Source organism: Castor canadensis, chromosome 6, assembly GCF_047511655.1.
Source record: "Castor canadensis chromosome 6, mCasCan1.hap1v2, whole genome shotgun sequence".
In the NCBI taxonomy this organism is placed as follows: Eukaryota; Metazoa; Chordata; class Mammalia; order Rodentia; family Castoridae; genus Castor; species Castor canadensis.
Window position 1 is genome coordinate 153996639 of NC_133391.1, and position 21675 is coordinate 154018313.

Consider the following 21675-nt stretch of genomic DNA (forward strand, 5'->3'; position numbering starts at 1 on the left):
TAATAATATCTAAATCAATAGGAAAAGTAAAAGAATTAGTAACTAATAGTGTATAATACCTATTCAAAACATGAGCATATTTTTGGCAATACTGGGGTTTGAGCTGAAGGCTTGAGCCACACCTCTAGCCCTCTTTGCTCTGGTTTTTCATGAGATTGGGTATTGCTTTTTTGCCCAGGATTTTCAGAACCATGATCCTCCTATTTTACACTTTCTGCAGATGTTGGAATGACAGGGGCACATCACCACATCCAGCTATTGGTTGAGATGGGGATCAGGAAACCTCTGATTGATTGGTCTCAAACCACAATCCTCCTGATCTCTGTCTCCTAAGTAACCAGTAGGTATGCAAAACCATGCCAAACTTCACAATAAGAATATTTTATTCACCATTTATAAGTTTTAAATATGTTAAAAACTTAAATGGTTCTTAAAACCTTTTATTAAGAAGAATGTGATATATTTGCAACATAAATGGAAAAGTGGCATGGGAGGATGATTATTGGTAAATATGTGTAAGAAGATACAGACGACAGAAGATACAGATAATTCATTATCTGTTAAATGCAGGTCCAGTGAAATACCTAAAAATCTAATTTTCTTTAAATTCAGTTGTTTAAGGGAAAAACAGATAAATTAATTCCATCTTCTCCTTCACACATAGAAAATTAACAAGAATCATACTAACTATATTAATCATTAAATTTTCTTTTCAGGACCATCCAAATGTGTTAGTGCAAAGACTAGTTGTTGTTTTAAATATATTCTAACAATGATTCAGTTTGTTAATGGGATGACTATACTATTGAATGTTAACTATGTTAATTAAAAAGTACATGAAATTTTTATTTAAAGGATTTATGTCAGCCTAAAATTTTTATTAGTTCTAAGTTAACGAGAAAACAATTGACTCAGCATCTCTGTTTAAAAAATAAATGATTGATTTCAATTTTCATTTTATACATACACACACACACACGCACACACACACACACACATATGTTTTGATCGTGCACACACACGAAACTTGATATAGGTTTTTGCAAAGTTGACAAATGTTCTAAAACTTTGCAAACCTAAATAACATTACTAATAGCAATTTATAGTAAATATTCTACATAAAAAATGAAGGTAGTATAGTTGCTTCAGTAGACTCATGGCTTTTTTCTCCCAGCTGCATTCCTTGTTTTACCAGTAGCTTCTCATCTTGTATTGCCCATTTTTCAAGAGGACAGTACATTTATCATAAAAATAACTACAAATGCTTAGTCAATGTCTGCTCTTGATAGTTATTTTCATCTTCTAAAAATGTTCAGGTTTGGTTTTGACTTCATTGCTCAGCTTTTATTGTGCCAAATGTTTATGTTAGAAATCCTCCATTCAGCTAAAAACTCATGAATTGTAATGCTTTAAAATGACAACTACCCAGTAATAGAAAGATACAGATGGGCAGCACTAAACTTTTTTGGAAGATGAATCATCATATGTTTGACCATTGAACATTTCTAAATAAGAATGAGACATATCTCATTTCATAATCTGTGAATCCTTTATTATTCATCTATTATATTCGCATATTAGGAATTCAGTAAATTTCACAAGAGGCATAGCTAACTATTCTATGTTACCTTGGGTATTTATTCATTTAATTTGGTCAAGGATTTCAATGAGTTTGATCAACCCAACACTCCCTTCTGTGCAAATGTTGCCATTTCATTAAGTTCTATAGTAAGAAACAAATACATATAGTCAGTCAAATTATGGTATTATATTCATGATATTAAGACAATCTTAAGTTTTGCCATTGTTTTTTTTCATAAGGAAGTAGTTATCATTTATTGAACTCTTGCTGTAAACTAGAATCTTTTTGAAGAACTTTATATTCATTAACTCAAACACCTGATACCAGTGGTGTTAAGCAGAGTTCTTGGGAAAAAAATTATGCAAGAGGCAAAACAAGGATTTTGTCCCTTGGATTTTGGTCCTCTTTCTCCACTGTCTACAAAGGGGAATTTCATGAACTAATTCTAAAGATGTCCTCAGCCTGAAATTGCAGCTGGGCCAAGACAGAAATAGGATGATCACAGTTGATGGCCAGACTGGGCAAAATAGCAGGTCTTGTCTGGGGACTGGTATGAGGGCTGAGACACAGGGAAAGGGCATAGGAGTCTGAATGTTGTGGAAATACTATGTACTCATATATGAAATGGGAAAATGAGACCTGCTGAAACTATTGTAAGAAGCGGGGAAAGTGAATAAAGGAGAATGAATGAGGGGGTGAATTTAACTAAGATACATTGTAAAAACTTTAGTAAAGGTCATAATGTATCCCCTTTACAATAATTATGTTCTAATTAAAATAAAATTTGAAATAAAAATTATCAATACTCCAGCTCAACAAATAAAGGGGTGTGGTGGCTCATACCTCTGGTGAAGCTTAGAAGGGAGATTCACAATCCAAGGCTGAACCTGGCCAAGAAGAGTGAGACAGAGACATTATCTATAAAAAAACTAAACCAAAAACGGGCTGGGGGTGTGGCTCACATGTACAGTGCCTACCTAGAAAGAGTGAGACCCTGAGTTCAGACCACAGTACTACCCAAAGAGGAAGGAAAGGACAAAGGAAGGAAGGAAAGAAGGAAATAAGGGAGGAAGGAAGGAAAGAATGAAGGAAGGAAGGGGGGAGGGAAGGAAGAAAGAAAGGAAGAAAAAAGAAAAAAAAAAGAAAAACATAATAAACTATGGTTGTACTGGGTGCTAATCTTTCAAGAAAAGTTGGATGTCCTAACACCTGCTTGTCATCCCAGCAATAGTTGGAGGCCTAAAATAGGAGGATCTATATCTGAGCTATTTCATCCTCACTGAATTTATGTATGTATAAGAGATATAGTCCTTTAGCAGATATGTGTTTATACATATTTTCCCTAGCCATTGACTCTCTGTTCCCTTAAAATGATTTTCAACAAGTCATAGATTTCAATTTTGCTGGAACTCGATTTATCAACTTTTTAAAACAGATTGAACTTTAATTCCTTATTTCTGGGTCACAATTTTATTTACATTTTTCCTGATCATTGAGACTAATGTATTTTTCTAAGTTATCTATTTTCTCGAAATAACTTGCTTTCACTGATTTTGAATTTTTTCTATGTCATTAGGTTTTACTATTTGTAATATTATTTATTTGCTTACATTGAATTTATTTTACACTTTGTTTTGTTTTCTTGATTGAAAAGCTCGGGTTATTCATTTGAGACATATTTTTCTATTGTGCACATTTTCATGATACAAATTTCTTCGTAATACAGATTTTGGTGTGTTAAACAAGAGTCTGATATTTATATGAATGTAAAAACGTGATTTGCATAGGAGGCCTAATATCTTGTCCTGCTTTAAATTCTACTGAATGAACTTTTAATGGAAATATTTAGACCTTTACCAGTTAATATGATTATCCTTACTGTTTTGTTTAAATAACATCTTGTGTTTATTTTCTGATTGTTTCAAGTTTTCTTTGTTTCCTCTTATTTTCTTCCTGCTTTAGATTTTCTCAGAATTTGAGATCATGTCTGTTTTCTCTCTTTCTGAGATATCTGCTGTTTTTGGTTACTATTAGTCTTGCTGTTGATTTAAAACATTTTATTAGGATGTTGGCTTTGTTCTGTTTTGTTTAAAGTTTATTGTGATTCTTAAATCTATAAATTCAGAACGTTTGTAAACTTTTAGTAACTATCTCTTTAATATGTTTGTCTCATCTGCTTTTCCTTCAGGAAATAAAAGTTTTACTACAATAGTCTCCAGAGATGTGTAACACAGTTCACTGGTGCTCTGTTCATTTTTTCCATTCCTTTCTTTTTTGTCTTTCTGAGTAAATGATGTTTAGCTTCATCTTCAAATGCAATGCATCCACAGTATTTTTCCATCTTGAAAATTGTAGTTTCTTCTGTAAAAGTTTTGTTAAGGTACCTCGAAATATGTATCATGCAATACATGTAAAAATTATAATATATGTATTTAAATATCCTTTATGCATGTGCTTCTCCTACATGCTTATTTTTTCCTTTACCTTATTAAACATATGGAATAGAAATACCTTTGTAAATACTACTGTCAGCTAATTCTATCAACCATCATTCCTGCACCAATTTTAATCAGTATATGTTTTCTTTTTGCTGTCGCATTTCCCTGCTTTTTTGCATGCTTTTAATCATTTTTATTGGATTCCAGATATTGCAATTTTTACTATGTTTAGTGCTAGACAACTTTGCATTATTCTGAAAAATATTTAGCTTTCTTCTAATTAGTGATTAAGTTGAGCTTACCCTTTTGGATCACTTTTGCATTTTCTTAATAGCTCTTACTCTTGGTTTCGATGTGTTGAATTAGTTAGGCAAGATCTTTCTAACTGGTCTATCAAAATCTCTGAATTGTATAGTTTTCTACTCTGTATGGTGAGAACTAGAAGTATCTTCAGTTTCATAGTATTCCTCAAGTATTCCGTACAATATGGAACTATGTTACGTGTTCCCATTCATATTCTCACACATGCTTAGCTGAAGAATGTCTTCAGGTGTCAGCTGTTCTCTTTCAGGGAACCTCTGTCCTCTACATTGACCCTCCCTGCCCACTCTTACCACCTTGGTCTCCATCAAACCCCTGTATCAACTTTCAACACAGGGAGATACACATGCTCCATCTGTTTCTCTCCTTCCTGTGTTGCAGGAAAACTAAACGCATTTCACTGAGGAAGTTTTGGAGTTTACCTAATTTCTTCCTCTTTATCAGGAACTTCTGTCTTGGCTTCCAGAGGTCCAGTTCTTTAAAAATCAGTTTTAGGTATTTATTTGTTTGTAGTGTTTAGGGTGGTATAGTAAAACCAGTCCCTTTTAATCTATCTTTTCCTAGTGATTCTATAAAAAAATTTAAACATATCCCTATTAATTTAATTGTAGTGGTTTGTTTCTTATGAAAGGATATATTGTTATAAATAAGACATATGCCACTCTCTGCTTAGAAGTTACTTCAAGTTATTTTTCTGCCCTTCTATCAAATATTGCATATTTAAGCAATTATGAACTTGCTTTCTCAATTTCATACCATTGAGTTCACTATATACATAATTTCTATGTAGCTTTATTAGTTCTGAGTATTCACTAATGTCTCTAAATTAGTGATTTTTTTATTAATAATGTACTGTAATGTAAATAATACACCATTGAACACTTACATTGTTTGAACATATATAACATATCCTAAACCCAATAATTTTGCCTAAAGATACAATTTCAAATATAAAATCTCTGGATCAAAGACTGACAGTAAAATTTCATACTTGCTTCACAGGATATTCAATGTAAAAAGGTAGCTGTTTATACTTTTAAGTTTATAGTTCTCCCAGAAATGCTTACATTGTATACGGCTCTCATCTCTGGGAGAAAAAACAATGAAGTATAGCTTCACTGAGAAATCTTAGGAATTAAGATGAAATAATATTAAGAGAATAAACCAATTTCAAAAAATATTCTTCAATTATACTGCCAATCCTTTCATCATATAAATCTATACCTGCAGATATAGCACAGGTAGATTCTTGTTAGAATACAAATTTATGAAAAAAATCTTTAGAATCCAATTATAATGTGAAGAAAAATTTGCAACAAATAATAAGAATGCACCATTGTTATATGGGAATATTTTGCTTGCTCGAATCCAAAACAAAGGATGGCCAATCCTCAAACCAAAAGTCATCCACACAATCAGTATCACAGAGGCATGTATTTTAGGTACAGCTTGGGACTAATTCTCTCCCCACTCACAGTAAATTTGAACATCTAACATGTTTTCTGAAATGTATCTGCTACTCCCAACATGAGATTATAGTTACAATTAGCAGCTATTGTCACCTCTACTTCACCTCATTAGTTATCATGGCTCTCCCAAATTATAGGGTTGATTATAGACAAATTTTTAAAGAACATCTTGCTTCACTTCACACCAATTTTATGCTTAGCATATTTAAAGTTCAATGATTTTTAGAAGAAATCCTTCTACTGCTGTCAAACCAAAAAGTAACTAAAACAGTAAACTTATTGGCAAGACATTTAGTTATGCTTCAATAAAATGTACATTATTCCAGCACAAACTTCAGTAAGGGCATAAAGCATGAAAGAAGACCAGAGCTTCTTTCATTTGCTTGGTTTTATTTCAGAGAGCAAAATAATAATAATCTACCTGGGCATGGTGGGGCATGCTGAGGCAGAAGGATAACAAGCTCAAACTAGTCTGGGCTACAAAGAGAAGACCTTGTCTCAAGAAATAATAATTATCTTATACTAAGACTATTAATCTCTGCAAAAAAATTGAATTACTTTTAAATGAAATTATAAAACATTTTATTGAATAGTCAAAATTCAATTTTTGAAAGGGAATGAAGTTTCAATAGTTCACAGGTGTGGAAAACATATTACCAGAAAGCAGCAACTGGAAACGAGAAAGCAAATTCATATACTATCTATGTTGACTTTTAGTGAATGAGCTACTTGGAATTGATTACCTGGAATTGATTATGACAAAACAAACACTGTTATAACCTGTTATTGCATGCTACTGTTTTGTTTTGTACAAGAATGTGATGTGTGTTTAATTTTTAATTATAGGACATAAAAATTCAAAGCAAATTTAAAATGAAAACTATACAGCTCTGCTTCTGAAATTGAGTTATCTTGTGCTGTTTTTCAGTTGCCATTTGCCACCCATATGATTGGAACATGTCTCTATAGAAATAATTCATACAAAAAATTGTGCCAGTTGTTTTTAAGTTATTGTTACAAATGAAATGTAGGGAAATCAATAAAATATTATTGGTGTAAGCCATCTGCTGAGACATAGAGATAGCTTTGTTCTTTGTTAAATGTTTACCAGACTCTTTCTGGTCACTTGTAATGCAATATATTTATTATTAATAGGTAAGTCAGAATGTTCCTGTTCTGTGTTGGAAATAGAACTTGGCTGCTAAGTAAAAGGAAATTATCTCTGGGCTTTGACAAATTGTGAGACATCATTTGCACTGCGGAAAATTTCTAAATATAGACCTGGAAGTTTGCAATGTTAATGATAAAAAGTGAGCATTTTCTAAATTGTCAAAGTGATTCTCCTTCATGAATTCTTAACTTGAAAATAGTGCCTTTCAAGGTTAAACCAGAGTAGGGCAGCCAAAAGCTCACATCTATTTTTGATTTTCCATAAGCTACAAGTGAATCAAAGCTTGGCTTTTATAAAGTTAGACTTGATATTTGTTCCTTCATCATAAGAACTCCATGCTTATCTCTAGGGAATGTAGCATTGGGAACAAAAGGATATTTTATTTTCCTTAATTTCCTTTTTTGATCTTTAATGGAAACAGTAAGAAAAATCCAAGTTTTATTTAGACATAAGCAGTTAATGATAACTACCTTTCTGACAATTGGAAAGATGCATTTGCAGATAAATACTGCGATTGAGTTTAATCAGCACAAAGATTTGGCTGCTTTGTTTTGTTTTGTTTTGTGTTTAACTTTAACTGTGTTCATTTTAAAGATGCTTACATTCACAAGTGGAATTTTGTGTATTAAAACAGAAAAATGTTTTCATATTGCTGTGACTTTCTTTGTTTTTCTCATAAGCAGTATATAATAGAGATTTATTTCACATGCAAATAAAGACCCTAACAGGAAATAAATTGTCAGAGAGTTGACACCTGTGGATAATAAACACAATATTTTGGTTCACTTTAGTACAAGCAAGCAGTAAAAGTTAAAAATAGAAATTTCCATAAGTCTGATTTAGTATATTTATGATTTAATAATTAACTCTAATATAGATCATGGTATGACAGTAAATTGTTCACTAAATCTGATATGAATTTTGCTTTTGGAAAAAGTATATTACATTATGTATTTTATAAGCTTATTTTTATACCTAGATTTTTTTTTCAGCACTGGGATTTGTATTCAGGGCCTAAACCTTGAGCCACTCCACCAGCCCTTTTTTGTGAAAGGTTTTCTTCAAGTCAGGGTCTCGTGAACTATTTGTCAGGGCTGAACTGGAACCATGATCCCTCTGATCTCTGCCTCCTGAGTAGCAGGATTATAGACATGAGCCACCAGCACTCAGCTTGTAACTAGATTTTTACTGTCTTTATCATCTCAGGATTTATCATTTCTGAAGTATACCTTGTCTTGGGCAGTCATCATATGTCAAATGAGTTTGATTTTAATGTCCCAAATCCTTTTTGTAAAACTATATTAAGAAAATTAAAGTAATGGTTATTGAAAAATTGAGAGAATGCTTTCATTTGTTGTAACTCTATTGTTTATTACACAATACTTCCAAGCATAGGAAGTAACTGAACTTGTCCCATGTGTTAGGAGAGAGGTACAGAACAAAGACTGACATGGGAGATTTTAAATCCAATCCACCTTTGAGACAAAGCCCAATGTATTGATTTCACAGACCCAAATACTGTGTTTGAAGCAATGCTCATGATGCTAAAATCATTATTTTATAACCTTTACCAGCAAATAATTTGAAAAGCATCTTTATGAAGTATATTAAACTGTTAAGACTATTTTCAAGGTCAAAATTTAATTTTGGATTTCTTGATTTCCTCATAATTCATATAGGAATACACCAAATCACATGACTTCTGTTAAAATAACCCAAATAAACAAATCATATACTTTAGATAAGTAGTTTCATTCAGTAATTTTGAATTACTAACTCTTGACAATTTTAGAAACACAAATAAATTTGTAATATTTGTCAAAATCAGTGCCAGATACTGACTTTTATGCAGATTTATAATAGGACTTATAATTTTTAGAATCAGAGATCAAAAAGGAATTCATTTATTAATTACACATAAAAGATACCTAGAAAAATGAGAATTACATCATTGCTGATCAGTCTATTCTCTCTCATTTTCCTTAATCAGTCCTCATTCTAATCACTTTATCTAGTGTTGTAAAACATTCTATGCAAAGCCTTATCCATGCACCTACGACACAGGATTCACCTAAGAGTTTCTCAGAAAGAATAGCCCCTGTTGCCACACTGGACCTACTTATTCAAAGTCTAAGTCTTATTGTCATTGTTGTTTGTTGTACTGGACAAGCACAGTACCACTGAGTAATACAATGAGCCCATCAAATTCTGTGTATAATAAAATTCACACGTGATTCATATGAATGTTAATGTTTGAGAAAACTCACTTTCTCAGCAACAGAAATTTCAGTCAGATGTAAAAACATATTTGCTAATGCAGCATAACAGCATAAAGGTTGTCGCTTAAGTCAACACAAATTTATAATCCTACAGTTCTTCATGCCAAATATAATATGAGTCTCACTGGGCTCAAGTCGAAGTGTATGTGTGGAACAGAGCCATTCTTCTTTCTACAGACTTTAGAGAATTGTTTGTTTATTCAAGTTGATTGCAGAATTCAAATCTTTGCAGTTGTGGAAGTGAGGTCCTTCTTTCTTTCCTGGCTGTCAATCTCAGGCTAAGGACTATTTCCAGTTTCTAGAGTCTACCTTCATTGATTGGTTTGTTCCTTCCTTTTTGAAACCATCAAAAACTTCCCTTCCTTTTCTTTCATCCTACTAAACCACTTTTCTGCTTTAATCCCTTTCAACTTTCAAGAATTCATATGATTAGACTAGATACATCTGGGTAATCTAGAATAATCTTCCACGTTAAATATTTTCAACTTTAATCACACCTGCAAAGTCACTTTTGTAACTTTTACTTATGCAAAACAATGTATTTCCAAATTCTGGAGATTCAATTTATTTTGCCAGACACAGATCAATACAAAACTTTTGATTGTATCTTCCATATTCAGTTTTAATAGGAGAAATTCCAATTTTTAATTGCAATGAGTTGGATGGATAGACTGGACAATGCCCTTTGTTTCGTCTGTGATGTTCCTTAAATACGGAGCTATTTGAGAGCACTATATACTCACATATATTCTGTGGACACACTCATATTATGCTTCTTTTAGGAGTGCATCCACAATTTATTCAATAATGTTGACTCTCTCCATTTCAACATGAGTGTTCAATGTATCTCAGTTACATGATATGCCCTATGACCAAATAGCTGTATCAAGCAATCTTTAAAAGCTCACTTAAACGCTACCAGAAGGATTCATATGTTTAAATTATTACTCCAAAATGTACAAATTTATATAATAATAATAGTGGAAACAGTCAAATATATCGCATTCTTTATATTAGAATTCTATGATATAAAAATTTAAGAAGGTTATCATCTCTTTACATTCCATGTCTTTGTCAGGTCATTATGGGAAATTCTTATAACTTTAAGAAATAGTGGATGAACTAATAATCTTTCTGTGATGCCTGGATTTATGAATCTCTTTCTTGTAGATACTCTGTTGATCGGCATACTGATATGGACCGGATTTTCAGTATCCACTCAGAAAATGGCTCTATTTTCACTCTGAAGCCTCTTGACCGGGAATCATCGCCTTGGCACAACATCACCGTCACAGCCATAGAGCTAAGTAAGCCATACTTCCCTCTGAACACATTCTCCTTCATCAGAGTGGTAAAATAATGGCACTAAATACTCTCTTGAATTAAATGGTGCTATTAGCAAGATCTTAGTTAATGATGTAGAGGACACTGGATTTTTAAATTATGTTGAAGATTTATTTAAGGGTTATCAAATTATTTATTCATTTCAAATTTGATTTTCTTTTAGTTTGCAGTAGGATAGAACTATAATGTAACTTCATAAAAGTCATTAGTTTATGAGAATTATGTATTTCAACAATAGTTCATTTTCCAATATATTTTCCTCTTTTTATTGTGTTTTTCCATTTGGAACATGTAAGAAAGTTGAGACCTCCATCAGCAATCCAAATGAGAAAGTGAATTCACGGAACTGGTCTCTTGCTAAGTTACAAATGGAGCCAGTGGTTTTGCTGCTTTTCTGTAAATGGTACTGAAATCTTACACATGTTCTTGTTTCAGATAACCCAAAGCAAATCAGTGACATTCCAGTTTTCATCAGAATTCTAGATATAAATGATCATGCTCCAGAATTTGCTACATACTATGAAACATATGTTTGTGAAAATGCAAAACCTGGGCAGGTAAATAAAATTATTATAAAATTTCAACATTGTTCCCTTTACAGAGGCAGATGGCGTTACTTTATATGCATAATTTTTTCATGCTGTTATTATATTTTGTTTCACCTACTTATCTGCTTTTACCAAAGAACTCATACTGATCTTTCACGGAAGATTTTTAAAAATAATTTGGCATATAATATAGGACACAATAGAGAAAATTACAAGAAGTCTGAATTTATATACAAAGCATAGAATGGATATCACTTATAAAAAAGCTCATATTGGTTTCCTAACTAGGCCCATACTGAGTTATATACATTTATAGCATAGAAATGCATTATTAAGTAAACATGAACTATGAAAATGAAATGTTTCTATGGCAATATACAGGAAATAAGAATAATTGTGTTCTTGATTACATTTTGGCACTTTAAATAGCTCAGTCAGGAGACTGATTTAATGTAAGCAATTTTTGTGATTTATAATTTTCATACTATTGAAATAAAAATTTGAAAAGGATACAAATTCTTATTGGAAAGTAATATTTTAAATATTTCTAAAGCAATTCAATACAAATGCAGAATATATTCATTTTTGACAAAAACAGAATTTTCCTGCATAGATTTTATTGAAAGTCATTCAAAGAGTAACTTAGGAACCATTTACAGGAAGATAAACAGAGGCTAAGAATCACCTACAATTCCGTCATGCACTTGAATCATTCTGCCCACCCTTTTTTGTGTTGGATATTTTGCATATAGGGTCTTGCTTCTTGTTCCTGCTGGACTAAAACCATGATCCACCCTATCTCTGCCTCCCAAGTAGCTAGAATTACCTGGCCTTCAGGTCTTTTCTTTTAGAAGATAAAATAAAACACATTCTTTCTTTTATTTAAGTGTATACTATTACAAACAATATCTATTCTCCCCCATTCGTATGTTGGAGCTCTAACTCTTATTGTGGCCGTATTTGAAGAAGATATCTTTAAGAAAGTAATTTAATTAAGTGAAGTGAAGTCATGGATTGTGGTGTTGATCTGATGGGATCCTCCTAAGAGATGCCAGAGATCTCATATTCCCATTCTCTATGTCTGTCTCTCTGTCTGCCTTCCCTCTCTTTCTCCCTGAGCTCATGAACTGAGGAAAGGCTATATGAGGTCTCAGACAAGGGCAGCTATACGTATGTCAGAGAGCTCGCATCAGAAGCCAAACATTCTATCACATTGATCTCCAACTTCCAGCTTCCAAAACTGTGAAACACACAATTCTGTTATGTAAACCACAATCTGTGGCATTTGTTTTGGCAGCCCAGATTACTAAAATAAAGATACCTTCCACATTTTCCTACATGCAAAAAATATGAGACAAGCTGGATGCAGTGGCATGCACCTGTCAGCCCGGCTACTAAAGAGGCTGAGACAAGAGGGTTAGGAGTTTGAGGCAAGCTTGGGCAACACACTGACATAGGGTCTCAAAAAAAGAAAAAATTTTCCTCCTCACATGCTATCATATTGAATTTTCAATTTACAATTATTTTACTTCTTGCACTTTGCAACTTTTAATGTATTCTCAGTTCAGTAAGTTATTATTCTTGATTTTTGATAGTATTGTCATACATAATTTACTCCACTACTCCTCTATTGATATACATTTGGTTTATCTACAAAATGGCACTCTAGCTGCAGGCACAAAAAGCACATCATATTGAGTAGGAATCATAAAGTTGTTTTACATATAAATATTACTATATGCCATCAAATAATTTTCCAAACATGTCATAATTTCTTCTTTGGCATTACTGGTATAATGGGCTTTGTGCTTGCTAGACAGGTCTGTTACCACTTGAGCCATGCCCCCAACCCCTTTATGTTTTAGTTATTTTTTGTACACAATCTTGCATTTTTGCCTGGGGCCAGCTTCTGATGGTGATTCCTACTTATGCCTACAGGTGTCTGGCACCAGAGGCAGGCATCACTTCTATCATATTAGTGGAAGAGGGGTTTTGTTAATGTTTTGCCTATGCTGGCCTCTGCCACAATCCTCCTGATCTCTCCTGAGATGCAGGGAATACAGGTATTAGTTACCATGCCCAGCCCCAAATATAAATCAAATGATTTATATTTGATTAATATCATCTCTTAATTAATATTCATCTCTTAATTTCTAAATAGCTCATAATAGTAGAGTGAATTCTTTCTAACTCAATGAGATAAAACATTATTTTTTCATTAAAGAGGCACATATTTTTTACCTTCACAATCATGCTAGGTTTCTGAGTATTGCTATGAAAAATCATCAAGCACTAGGTGACTGTAGGAAACAATTTTCTTTTTCTCTTGCCCTTCTGTAGTTTAGTAGCCAAATATTGATGTGTCAGCAGGGCTATGCTCGCTTTGAAGACTCCAGGAGATTCTTCCTTCATACATCCAAGCTTCTTGGTGCTGCCAAGAATGCTTTGGTATTCCTTGCAGTGTGGGCCCTGACTATTTCCCTCTCAGTCTCCATCATTGCATTGCACTCTTACTGTTTTTGTTTCTGTGTTCAAATTTGCCTCTGTTTGTGAGGAAATTGTATTAGAGCTCTCACTAATCCAGTGTAATCTCACTTATACTGACATTCACAAGTACTATGATTTAGAACGTGAACATATCTTTTAGGGGGACACAAGTGAATGTATGATAACCTAAATATATTCTTTATCCATTTATATGCTAGTGTTCTTATCTTTTCTCTTCGATTTATGTGAGTTGTCAATATGTTACTTAATAACATATTGAAATATAATCACTTTTAACTGATGGTAATAATTTAGTGTGTATAATTTATTTTAATTAATGATAATTAGTGTGTATTATTATTAAATTATTAAAATAAAAAGTGTATTTCAAATTACTTTTATGTACACTCTCTTAAAACATGATTAGACATGTTCTTCCTAATCATTTCTTGAACTTGAGTCCTTCTATCAAAGAATAACATTTTCATGATTTAAAATAGTACTAAAAATTTGATTTCTTATTACTATTTAGGATCAGGATGTGAACAAGAACACTAGATGTTATGTAATATTTTCTTATTCTGTTATCCAATTCTCTAAGGAGAAAAAGGTTTTGTATAAATTATTGTGCTCCTTCAGAAGTATCATGTACAAATATCTAATGTCATAGGTCATCTGTACATAAAGTGAATGAAGTTAAACTCATGTCAAGTTAAAATGGAAATTTGATATGCCTATACAAGATTCATAACAACCAAGAAAAGGATAAATTACACTACTATGAATTTCCAATAATTGTTCGCCACAAAAGGTTGGATTAGCATAACCGGAAGTGATGAAACTATTTTTATAGAAAAGAAATCTGAAGTAAGGGCCATTAAGTGATTATAGTTTCAGATCTCACAAATGGCGACCCAGGAGTAGACAAACATGCTTTGTGCCTTTCTTATAATAAAATGCTCAGTGGAATTTTACTGTTCAACTTGTTGTTTGCTGTTCCCTCTTCCACTATGGCACATACTAACTTTTATTGAGCTCAGCTGAGAAGTTATTCACTTTTGCCACTTCAGCACTGGTTTCACACAACTTGAGAAAACACTTCTTCATACATTTATATTTGCAAATAGCATGAAATCAAAGGCAAAAAATTTGAATAGAATGTGCAGAATAGCTATTATGATGATGCCTATATCCTTAAAACCTTTCTGTATGATACTATATGCTAAATTGTTAGTTTGTCCCAAAATAATACTAATATACTTAAAATGGGTATTAGTGGTTGTGGTAAGTATAATATTTTTCTGAGACATTTTTATTTTTTCTTCCTTAGAGAAATTATTTTCGAGTGAAGAAAATAGGTTAGTAATCAAATGCTGATAGAGCAGACAGGTGCTTTACAACCAGGACAGGGCAGGAGAGTTTCTGGAGTATTCAAATTTTTTTTTAAGGTTGGATGTTATAGCAGCCAGAAAGCACTGTGCATTAGGATGCCCTGTAACCCTCAACTTGATGGTTGTTTTCCATTGTTAATTAAATTTTATTTCAGTAAAAAGCATTAAAAATATCTTCTCATAGTTTTATTAAAATGTCAGGTTTTGTTTTATTAAATTTAATGATAGAGTCTTATAATGTCTTATAATAATAATTTTGTGTGATTAACTTAATGAATTAATTTGGTTTCAGTTGATTCAGACCATCAGTGTTATGGACAAAGATGATCCTCCCCGAGGTCACAAATTCTTCTTTGAACCGGTGCCAGATTTTCCTCTGAATCCCAACTTCACCATTGTAGATAATAAAGGTATAGAGAGTATTACTGTTGTAGAGCTAAAAATTATGAACCTTTATGATGCAAAAAAAAGTGTGTAATTTTTTCTTCTAATTTTTTTCCTCAGATAATACAGCAGGAATCATGACTCGAAAAGATGGGTACAGCCGCAACAAAATGAGCACCTATCTCCTGCCAATTTTAATCTTTGACAATGACTATCCTATTCAAAGCAGCACTGGCACACTCACTATCCGTGTGTGTGCATGTGATGATCAAGGAAACATGCAATCATGCAATGCAGAGGCCTTGGTCCTTGCAGCTGGCCTGAGCACAGGGGCTCTCGTCGCCATTCTGCTGTGTGTCATCCTACTGCTTAGTAAGCTATGTCCTCTGATTTCCTCTAACTCAGAATTCTCTTCTTCATAGCTAGTTATTGTACATAAAACAGCACCTTCTCCAAAGCTAAAGATTAAACATTGTAATTCTTCATTAGAATCATTTCTTCAACTGGAAAAAAAAATTCCTTTTTGTCTGTGTGGCTAGGGCTAGCTGAAAGCTAGATCAAACCTATAACAATACAGAATAAATTTTATATCATTGACTATTATATCTAAGGTAAATGTTTTTTTCTACTATAGAAAGTCTAAATAACATGACAAATGTCAGTTTATTAAATACACTATGATGTATTTAGGAGCATTCAATCAGAATATATTTTACTTTAGAAATATCTTTTTAATTAATTAGTCTCAAAACCAAGCACTATTTAACCCTTTCAAATAACATTACTAACACATATTAAATTATATATATATATATACCAGATGTATATAGCAAATGCACTAAAGTTGCCACAATAAAACATTTTCTTCATAGAATTTGTTACATGTGGCATAATACACCAAATTAAAAAGTTAAAATTGCATTTTTAAATGTCATGACACTGTGGTCATAGTAGCCCTGAGTATTTCCTAAATTAAGTCATGATTCTAATAACAAATATTTCATTTGAGCACACACTAACAAGACTACAGTTTAATTACATTAAACAGCTGTTTCACTATACACCCCTCCAAAAAATATTTCCAGCAAATATTCATCCAAAATTCTTATGCTTGGGCCAGGAGAGACAGCCAAACATGTTCTCGTGCTCATCTGTGCTGGATTCTTTTCACTGAAAATCCTTTCAAGCTCTTTGGATGAAATCCTTTTTGCCAGATATCCTCTTAGGACTTCACTAGGGGATTGATGAAAGCGAGGAGAAAACATTTGTCTCAACTATTGATGATCCAACTATTCAGCAAAACCTTTTCTCAGAATGTTTTAGCTACTTCATCACCACAAGAGCACTTCTACCTCCACTTGCTGCTAGAAAGTGCAACTCTACTGTAAAATATTTTTTGTATCCCTATGGAGATTAAAACTGGGGTTATCCTTTAGTAATTTCTACCTATTTCATATTGTTCCATTTACTCAGAGTTGTCCTTCACTGAGAATAAGGTGAATATGAACACATATATATTATAATTTAAATTTTAAATTTCTGTGTTAACATAATAAGCAAACATTCATGCACATATGAGAGAAACAAGCATCCTCCAAACAAATTCAGGTATTCTAGTATTATCATAGTAAGTGTGACAACATATTGGCCTATGCAGAAATTTAGAAGGATTATACTTTTATTCTGAAAAGACAGGTACCTTTCTTCCTTAAGTAGTATAGAAGGCACATGTTTCTTATTTTCCACCTTTCAAATATATTAGTTAAATGTTGAGTGATTTCTTATTATTTTAGTTGGTTCTAATTTGGAAGGTTTCAGTATTGAAATACTGAAGTATTCTCTTTATTTTGTCGTGTCTTTATAGTACAGGCTGCACAAAGTTACTGCACTTGTATAGTTAAAGAGACTTTGCTCCTAGAAAGATAGTGATATAGCATAAAGAATAACTTGGACTCACCATGATACATTTTGAACAAATGAAATTCTTTTTTTATGTCTATGTTATTATGTAACATGGGGAATTAAAATCTAATACAGGGCTTTGTAAACATTTTTATTAAAAGCATTTTATTTTGTCTTAAGGCCAAGGACACCTAGGGCATTAGGATGAACCTTACGTGTTTAGTTTGAATAAAACTTAAATTCATGAGAAGGCCGGGAGTATAGCTCCCTGGTAAAACACTTTCCTAGAATAAATTGTGCCTTTGGAAGATGATAATTGAAAAATATATGAATAAATAGACAAATAAATAAATGAATAAATAAATAAAACAAATTTCAAAGAATGAAATATATAAGAAAAAGGAAGCATATGTAACAAAAGTAAAGAAAAAAATCAAAAAACAAAAAGCATTATTTGTTAAATCATAAATGCCATGTTCTATTAGAAGTTTAATTGTGGTTTGAGATATTTATCTAATTGGCACGCACTATAAACTCTCTCAAATTCCTATTGGTTTAATAATCATGCATACTGCTACTTTTATGAACATAACATTCATAGTAGAAAGAAATTCTAAATTGAAGTTATAGATTATGAGAAATATTGATTTTTTTTTCTTTCCTTATTTTTACCTCTGAATTCTATTCCCATACTGCAAATTTAAAGCTTTAGTCTAGGAAATGTGGATAATAAATTTTACTTGGCAGAGGAGAAAAAAATTTAAAAGTCTCTCAGTTCTATTTATCAGAATTAGAAAATCTTCATAGCTCAGGAAACCATAACATAACTTTAACAAACGTTATTATTTTATTTATAAAATTTAAAAACTAAAAAATAACTCATTCAATGTTAAATTTAAAAGAATTCCCTTACTAAGTACTTGTTTCACATTTGATGGATATCAAATAGACTTTAGAATTAGTTAATTTTATATTTATCCTTTATTAGGACACACTACACCTATTTTAAAACAATGAGTTTTTAATATTCCATGAAGATCTGGAATATAGCTCAACACTTTCTGTGTAGATTTACTGAAGTTTCTTCTAGTGAATTTTTAAAGAAAAGATACTTCCATCAGCTAGGAATCCCTGAAAAAAATGTGCGTGATGATGTGAAAATAATTTTTGGACAACTCTTTAATGTAGTCAGTCATAGGTTCCTGTTGAAGTGTAATTGAAATGGAAATGAGTTTGCTTTGTATAATCTCAACATAAAAATTGACAAAAGGAATGATACTTTTTGAGACTATATTTTCTTATTTTCAATGAAACTTTCAATGAAACAAAATGAAACACATTTTTTGATTTAACTCTTATTTTTCTTACATATAAAAGAGGAAGTTGGCCCATTTTCAATGGAATATTTGTATACTGTAAGTCACATGGATTTTTTTGTTTTTTAAAATGCATTTTATTTCATTGTAACATATATTTATTAGGAAAAGTTTCATTGCCAAATATATGAAATATATATAAATATATATAATTTAAATTTCAGTTCTATAACTACAAATAATATCCTATACGTGAAGAAGTGCACAGTTAGTTTTATAGTTAAAGTATGTGAATAATAAAAACCATAGAGCAAGTAGAGAAAATAAAATAAGCATTTCAGCCCCAAAGCTTGAATGCAACTGTGAAAATCAAGGAAGTCCTCCTTAGCAAGTAAATATCTTATAAGATGGGAACAAGTTAAAAAAAAGTTTGAACTTAATATTATTTCATAACTCTTGACATTGTATTGCAAATTTTCAATCAAGCTTTCAAAACCAGACCAATGAAGAAATTTCACTAAACATATGTGCAATATGGGATAGCATGAAATCAGCAGTTCATGCATATTTATATGTGTATGCAAATATATTTGTACACAGATGTGAATATAATGCATTTATATGAGCAATGTTCTGCATATGCTATCCTGAATTATTGAGGTAATATTCAACTGCTTCTCTTTCTCTAGCAATAATATCAATTAAAGCACTAAATTTTTTGTATTTTGAAACAAATATGCATTTTATAGGAGTGATGTGCCAGGGAAAAGCAATAATTTTGATCGATTATAATATATGTAATATGTTGTATATTATGTTACTTATATATTTACAATATAATGTTCACAATAACAATAGCACTGTGCTATCTGTTTTTTAAAACTCAATGCACTGTGTCCAATCATTGGCCCAAGTCACTCCATATTCGTATAGTATTGTTACTCTATTCAATCAATTCCATAAACTGCACACATAGATTTTATATTGAATCATGAAATCTCTCTATTTTCTCATCTTTTGTCAATAGTTTTAGTTGTGTTGTTTGCTGCATTGAAGAGGCAAAGGAAAAAGGAACCTCTCATAATTTCAAAGGATGATGTCCGGGACAATATTGTGACCTACAATGATGAAGGCGGTGGGGAGGAAGACACACAAGCTTTTGATATTGGCACATTAAGGAATCCAGAAGCAAGAGAAGACAGTAAACTTAGACGAGATGTAATGCCTGAAACTGTTTTTCAGATAAGGAGGACTGTGCCTCTGTGGGAAAATATTGATGTACAAGACTTTATCCATCGGAGATTAAAAGAAAACGACTCAGACCCAAGTGCACCTCCTTATGATTCACTGGCGACTTATGCCTATGAAGGCAATGATTCTATCGCAGAGTCACTCAGTTCTTTAGAATCCCTAACAACTGATTTTAACCAAGACTACGATTATCTTAGTGACTGGGGGCCTCGTTTTAAAAAACTTGCAGATATGTATGGGGGTGATGACAGTGACCATGACTAACAGTACTGTATGTTAGTGGAAATACTGTCTGTGTTACTAGATTGAGTGACCTGCATTCTCCTTGGAGAAAATTTTTCAAAAATCAAAACTTCAAACAATACGTAGGTGTTGTCTTAGTAAGGGTTTGCTTAAACAGTAAGTTTCCGTGAATGAATATGAATGACATAGATTTAAAAACAGTAATAATAACCAATTCACCCTCTTTGCCTAATAATCTTGGAAGGAAAGTATATTATATCAATAATCAATTAAATACTTAAAAGGCTTTTTGTGCCTTTTCTTAGGTATAAGAACTTTATAAATGTTTTCTTAACTGACTTTCAGTCATCTTTAGTATTAAATTAAACATTGTGAGGACTGCTTTGTAAATTAATACAGAAAAATATATCCTTAATGAAACAGGAGTGACTATTACTGCCATATTTATTTAGTTGAAAATGTCTTTGTGTTAGCTCATTCATATTTTTATAAATGTATATTTATATTTTTGTATTTTTATGAAATAAACTGATATTTATAAAAATAAACTTCATTTTATTTAATTCCTAGATGCAGTTCTGATCTCACAATGGAAAAGTTTTACATCTTTAAGTGTAAAACATGATTTACTCAGGGAAGATTAAACTAAGGAGTTACGCATGGGATGTTTAACGAAAAAGTTGGTACTATACAAGAGCTTTGCTATGAATTGTTATTTTCTGCTTCAATTGCTTAAATATGCACAAATGTTTATTGAACCACTATTGTCTAGTCATGGATAGAATATGAGATACGTTTGGTGTATAAAATACAATGTATATACATAATCATATGTACCTGTGGATAATAAACTAAGATTTTGCAAATCTTTAACAACCAGTGGATTGTTTTGAGTAAATGAAGTATGTGATTGATATTATGGAGATGACAAATAAAACCTAGATCACTTTACTTTCATTAATATTTTTCAAAATGAGAAATGGTTTTTTTTGTGTGTATCTATGATGAGATGGTTCATCGCATATATGCTCAATTCTGGATAACATTTACAATGTATATTGACAATCTTTAGTCATAAAAATTACTATTGTGTGAGGGGGCTTAGACATTAAATTTAAAGAAATATTGAAAGAGCTAAGGACTTATAGAGGGAAGAAACTTAAAATAATATAATGGTTTACTAAATGTTGGAATTGTCTAGAAAACAGGACACAGGCACCTTAAAGCATGAGAACAAGGAATGAGTGAGGACTCCTACATAACAATCATTTGCAAATCTTTGAAAGTAACCCCAGCGGAACATCTGATTTCAGCTGTACTATAAAATCTAAACCAAAGGATATATAGCCTTTATAGAAAGATAGCATGTCATCTGTTTTCTTTGTCAAGAATTATGCATATCTTCTTTATTTTTTTTAACTTTTAAGAACAGATTTCATGGACATGGTAATTCCTAGGTGGAATTCATGACAAGAACTTAATGTTGACTAGTGTGCCAAGACTTTTGAAATAGCAAATATCTCTAATAATATAAACAGGTAGTTATGTG

The 21675-nt window shown here is 31.9% G+C and overlaps 1 protein-coding gene across 2 annotated transcripts in view; it reads left to right on the top strand.

Annotated features, from left to right (window-relative positions):
• Positions 1-21462, top strand: part of Cdh9 (cadherin 9) — a 146575-nt gene extending 125113 nt beyond the window's left edge. Inside the window, exons 8-12 of one of the 2 annotated variants that reach the window (XM_074077688.1) lie at positions 10431-10567; positions 11040-11161; positions 15323-15440; positions 15535-15786; positions 19660-21088. In XM_074077688.1, coding sequence (XP_073933789.1) covers positions 10431-10567; positions 11040-11161; positions 15323-15440; positions 15535-15786; positions 19660-20147 — 1117 coding nt within the window. In that variant the 3' untranslated portion in view covers positions 20148-21088. Of the gene's footprint in view, positions 1-10430; positions 10568-11039; positions 11162-15322; positions 15441-15534; positions 15787-19659 lie in introns of both variants that reach the window. The other variant, XM_074077689.1, reaches the window with a different exon arrangement.
• The last annotated feature ends 213 nt before the right edge of the window (positions 21463-21675 follow it).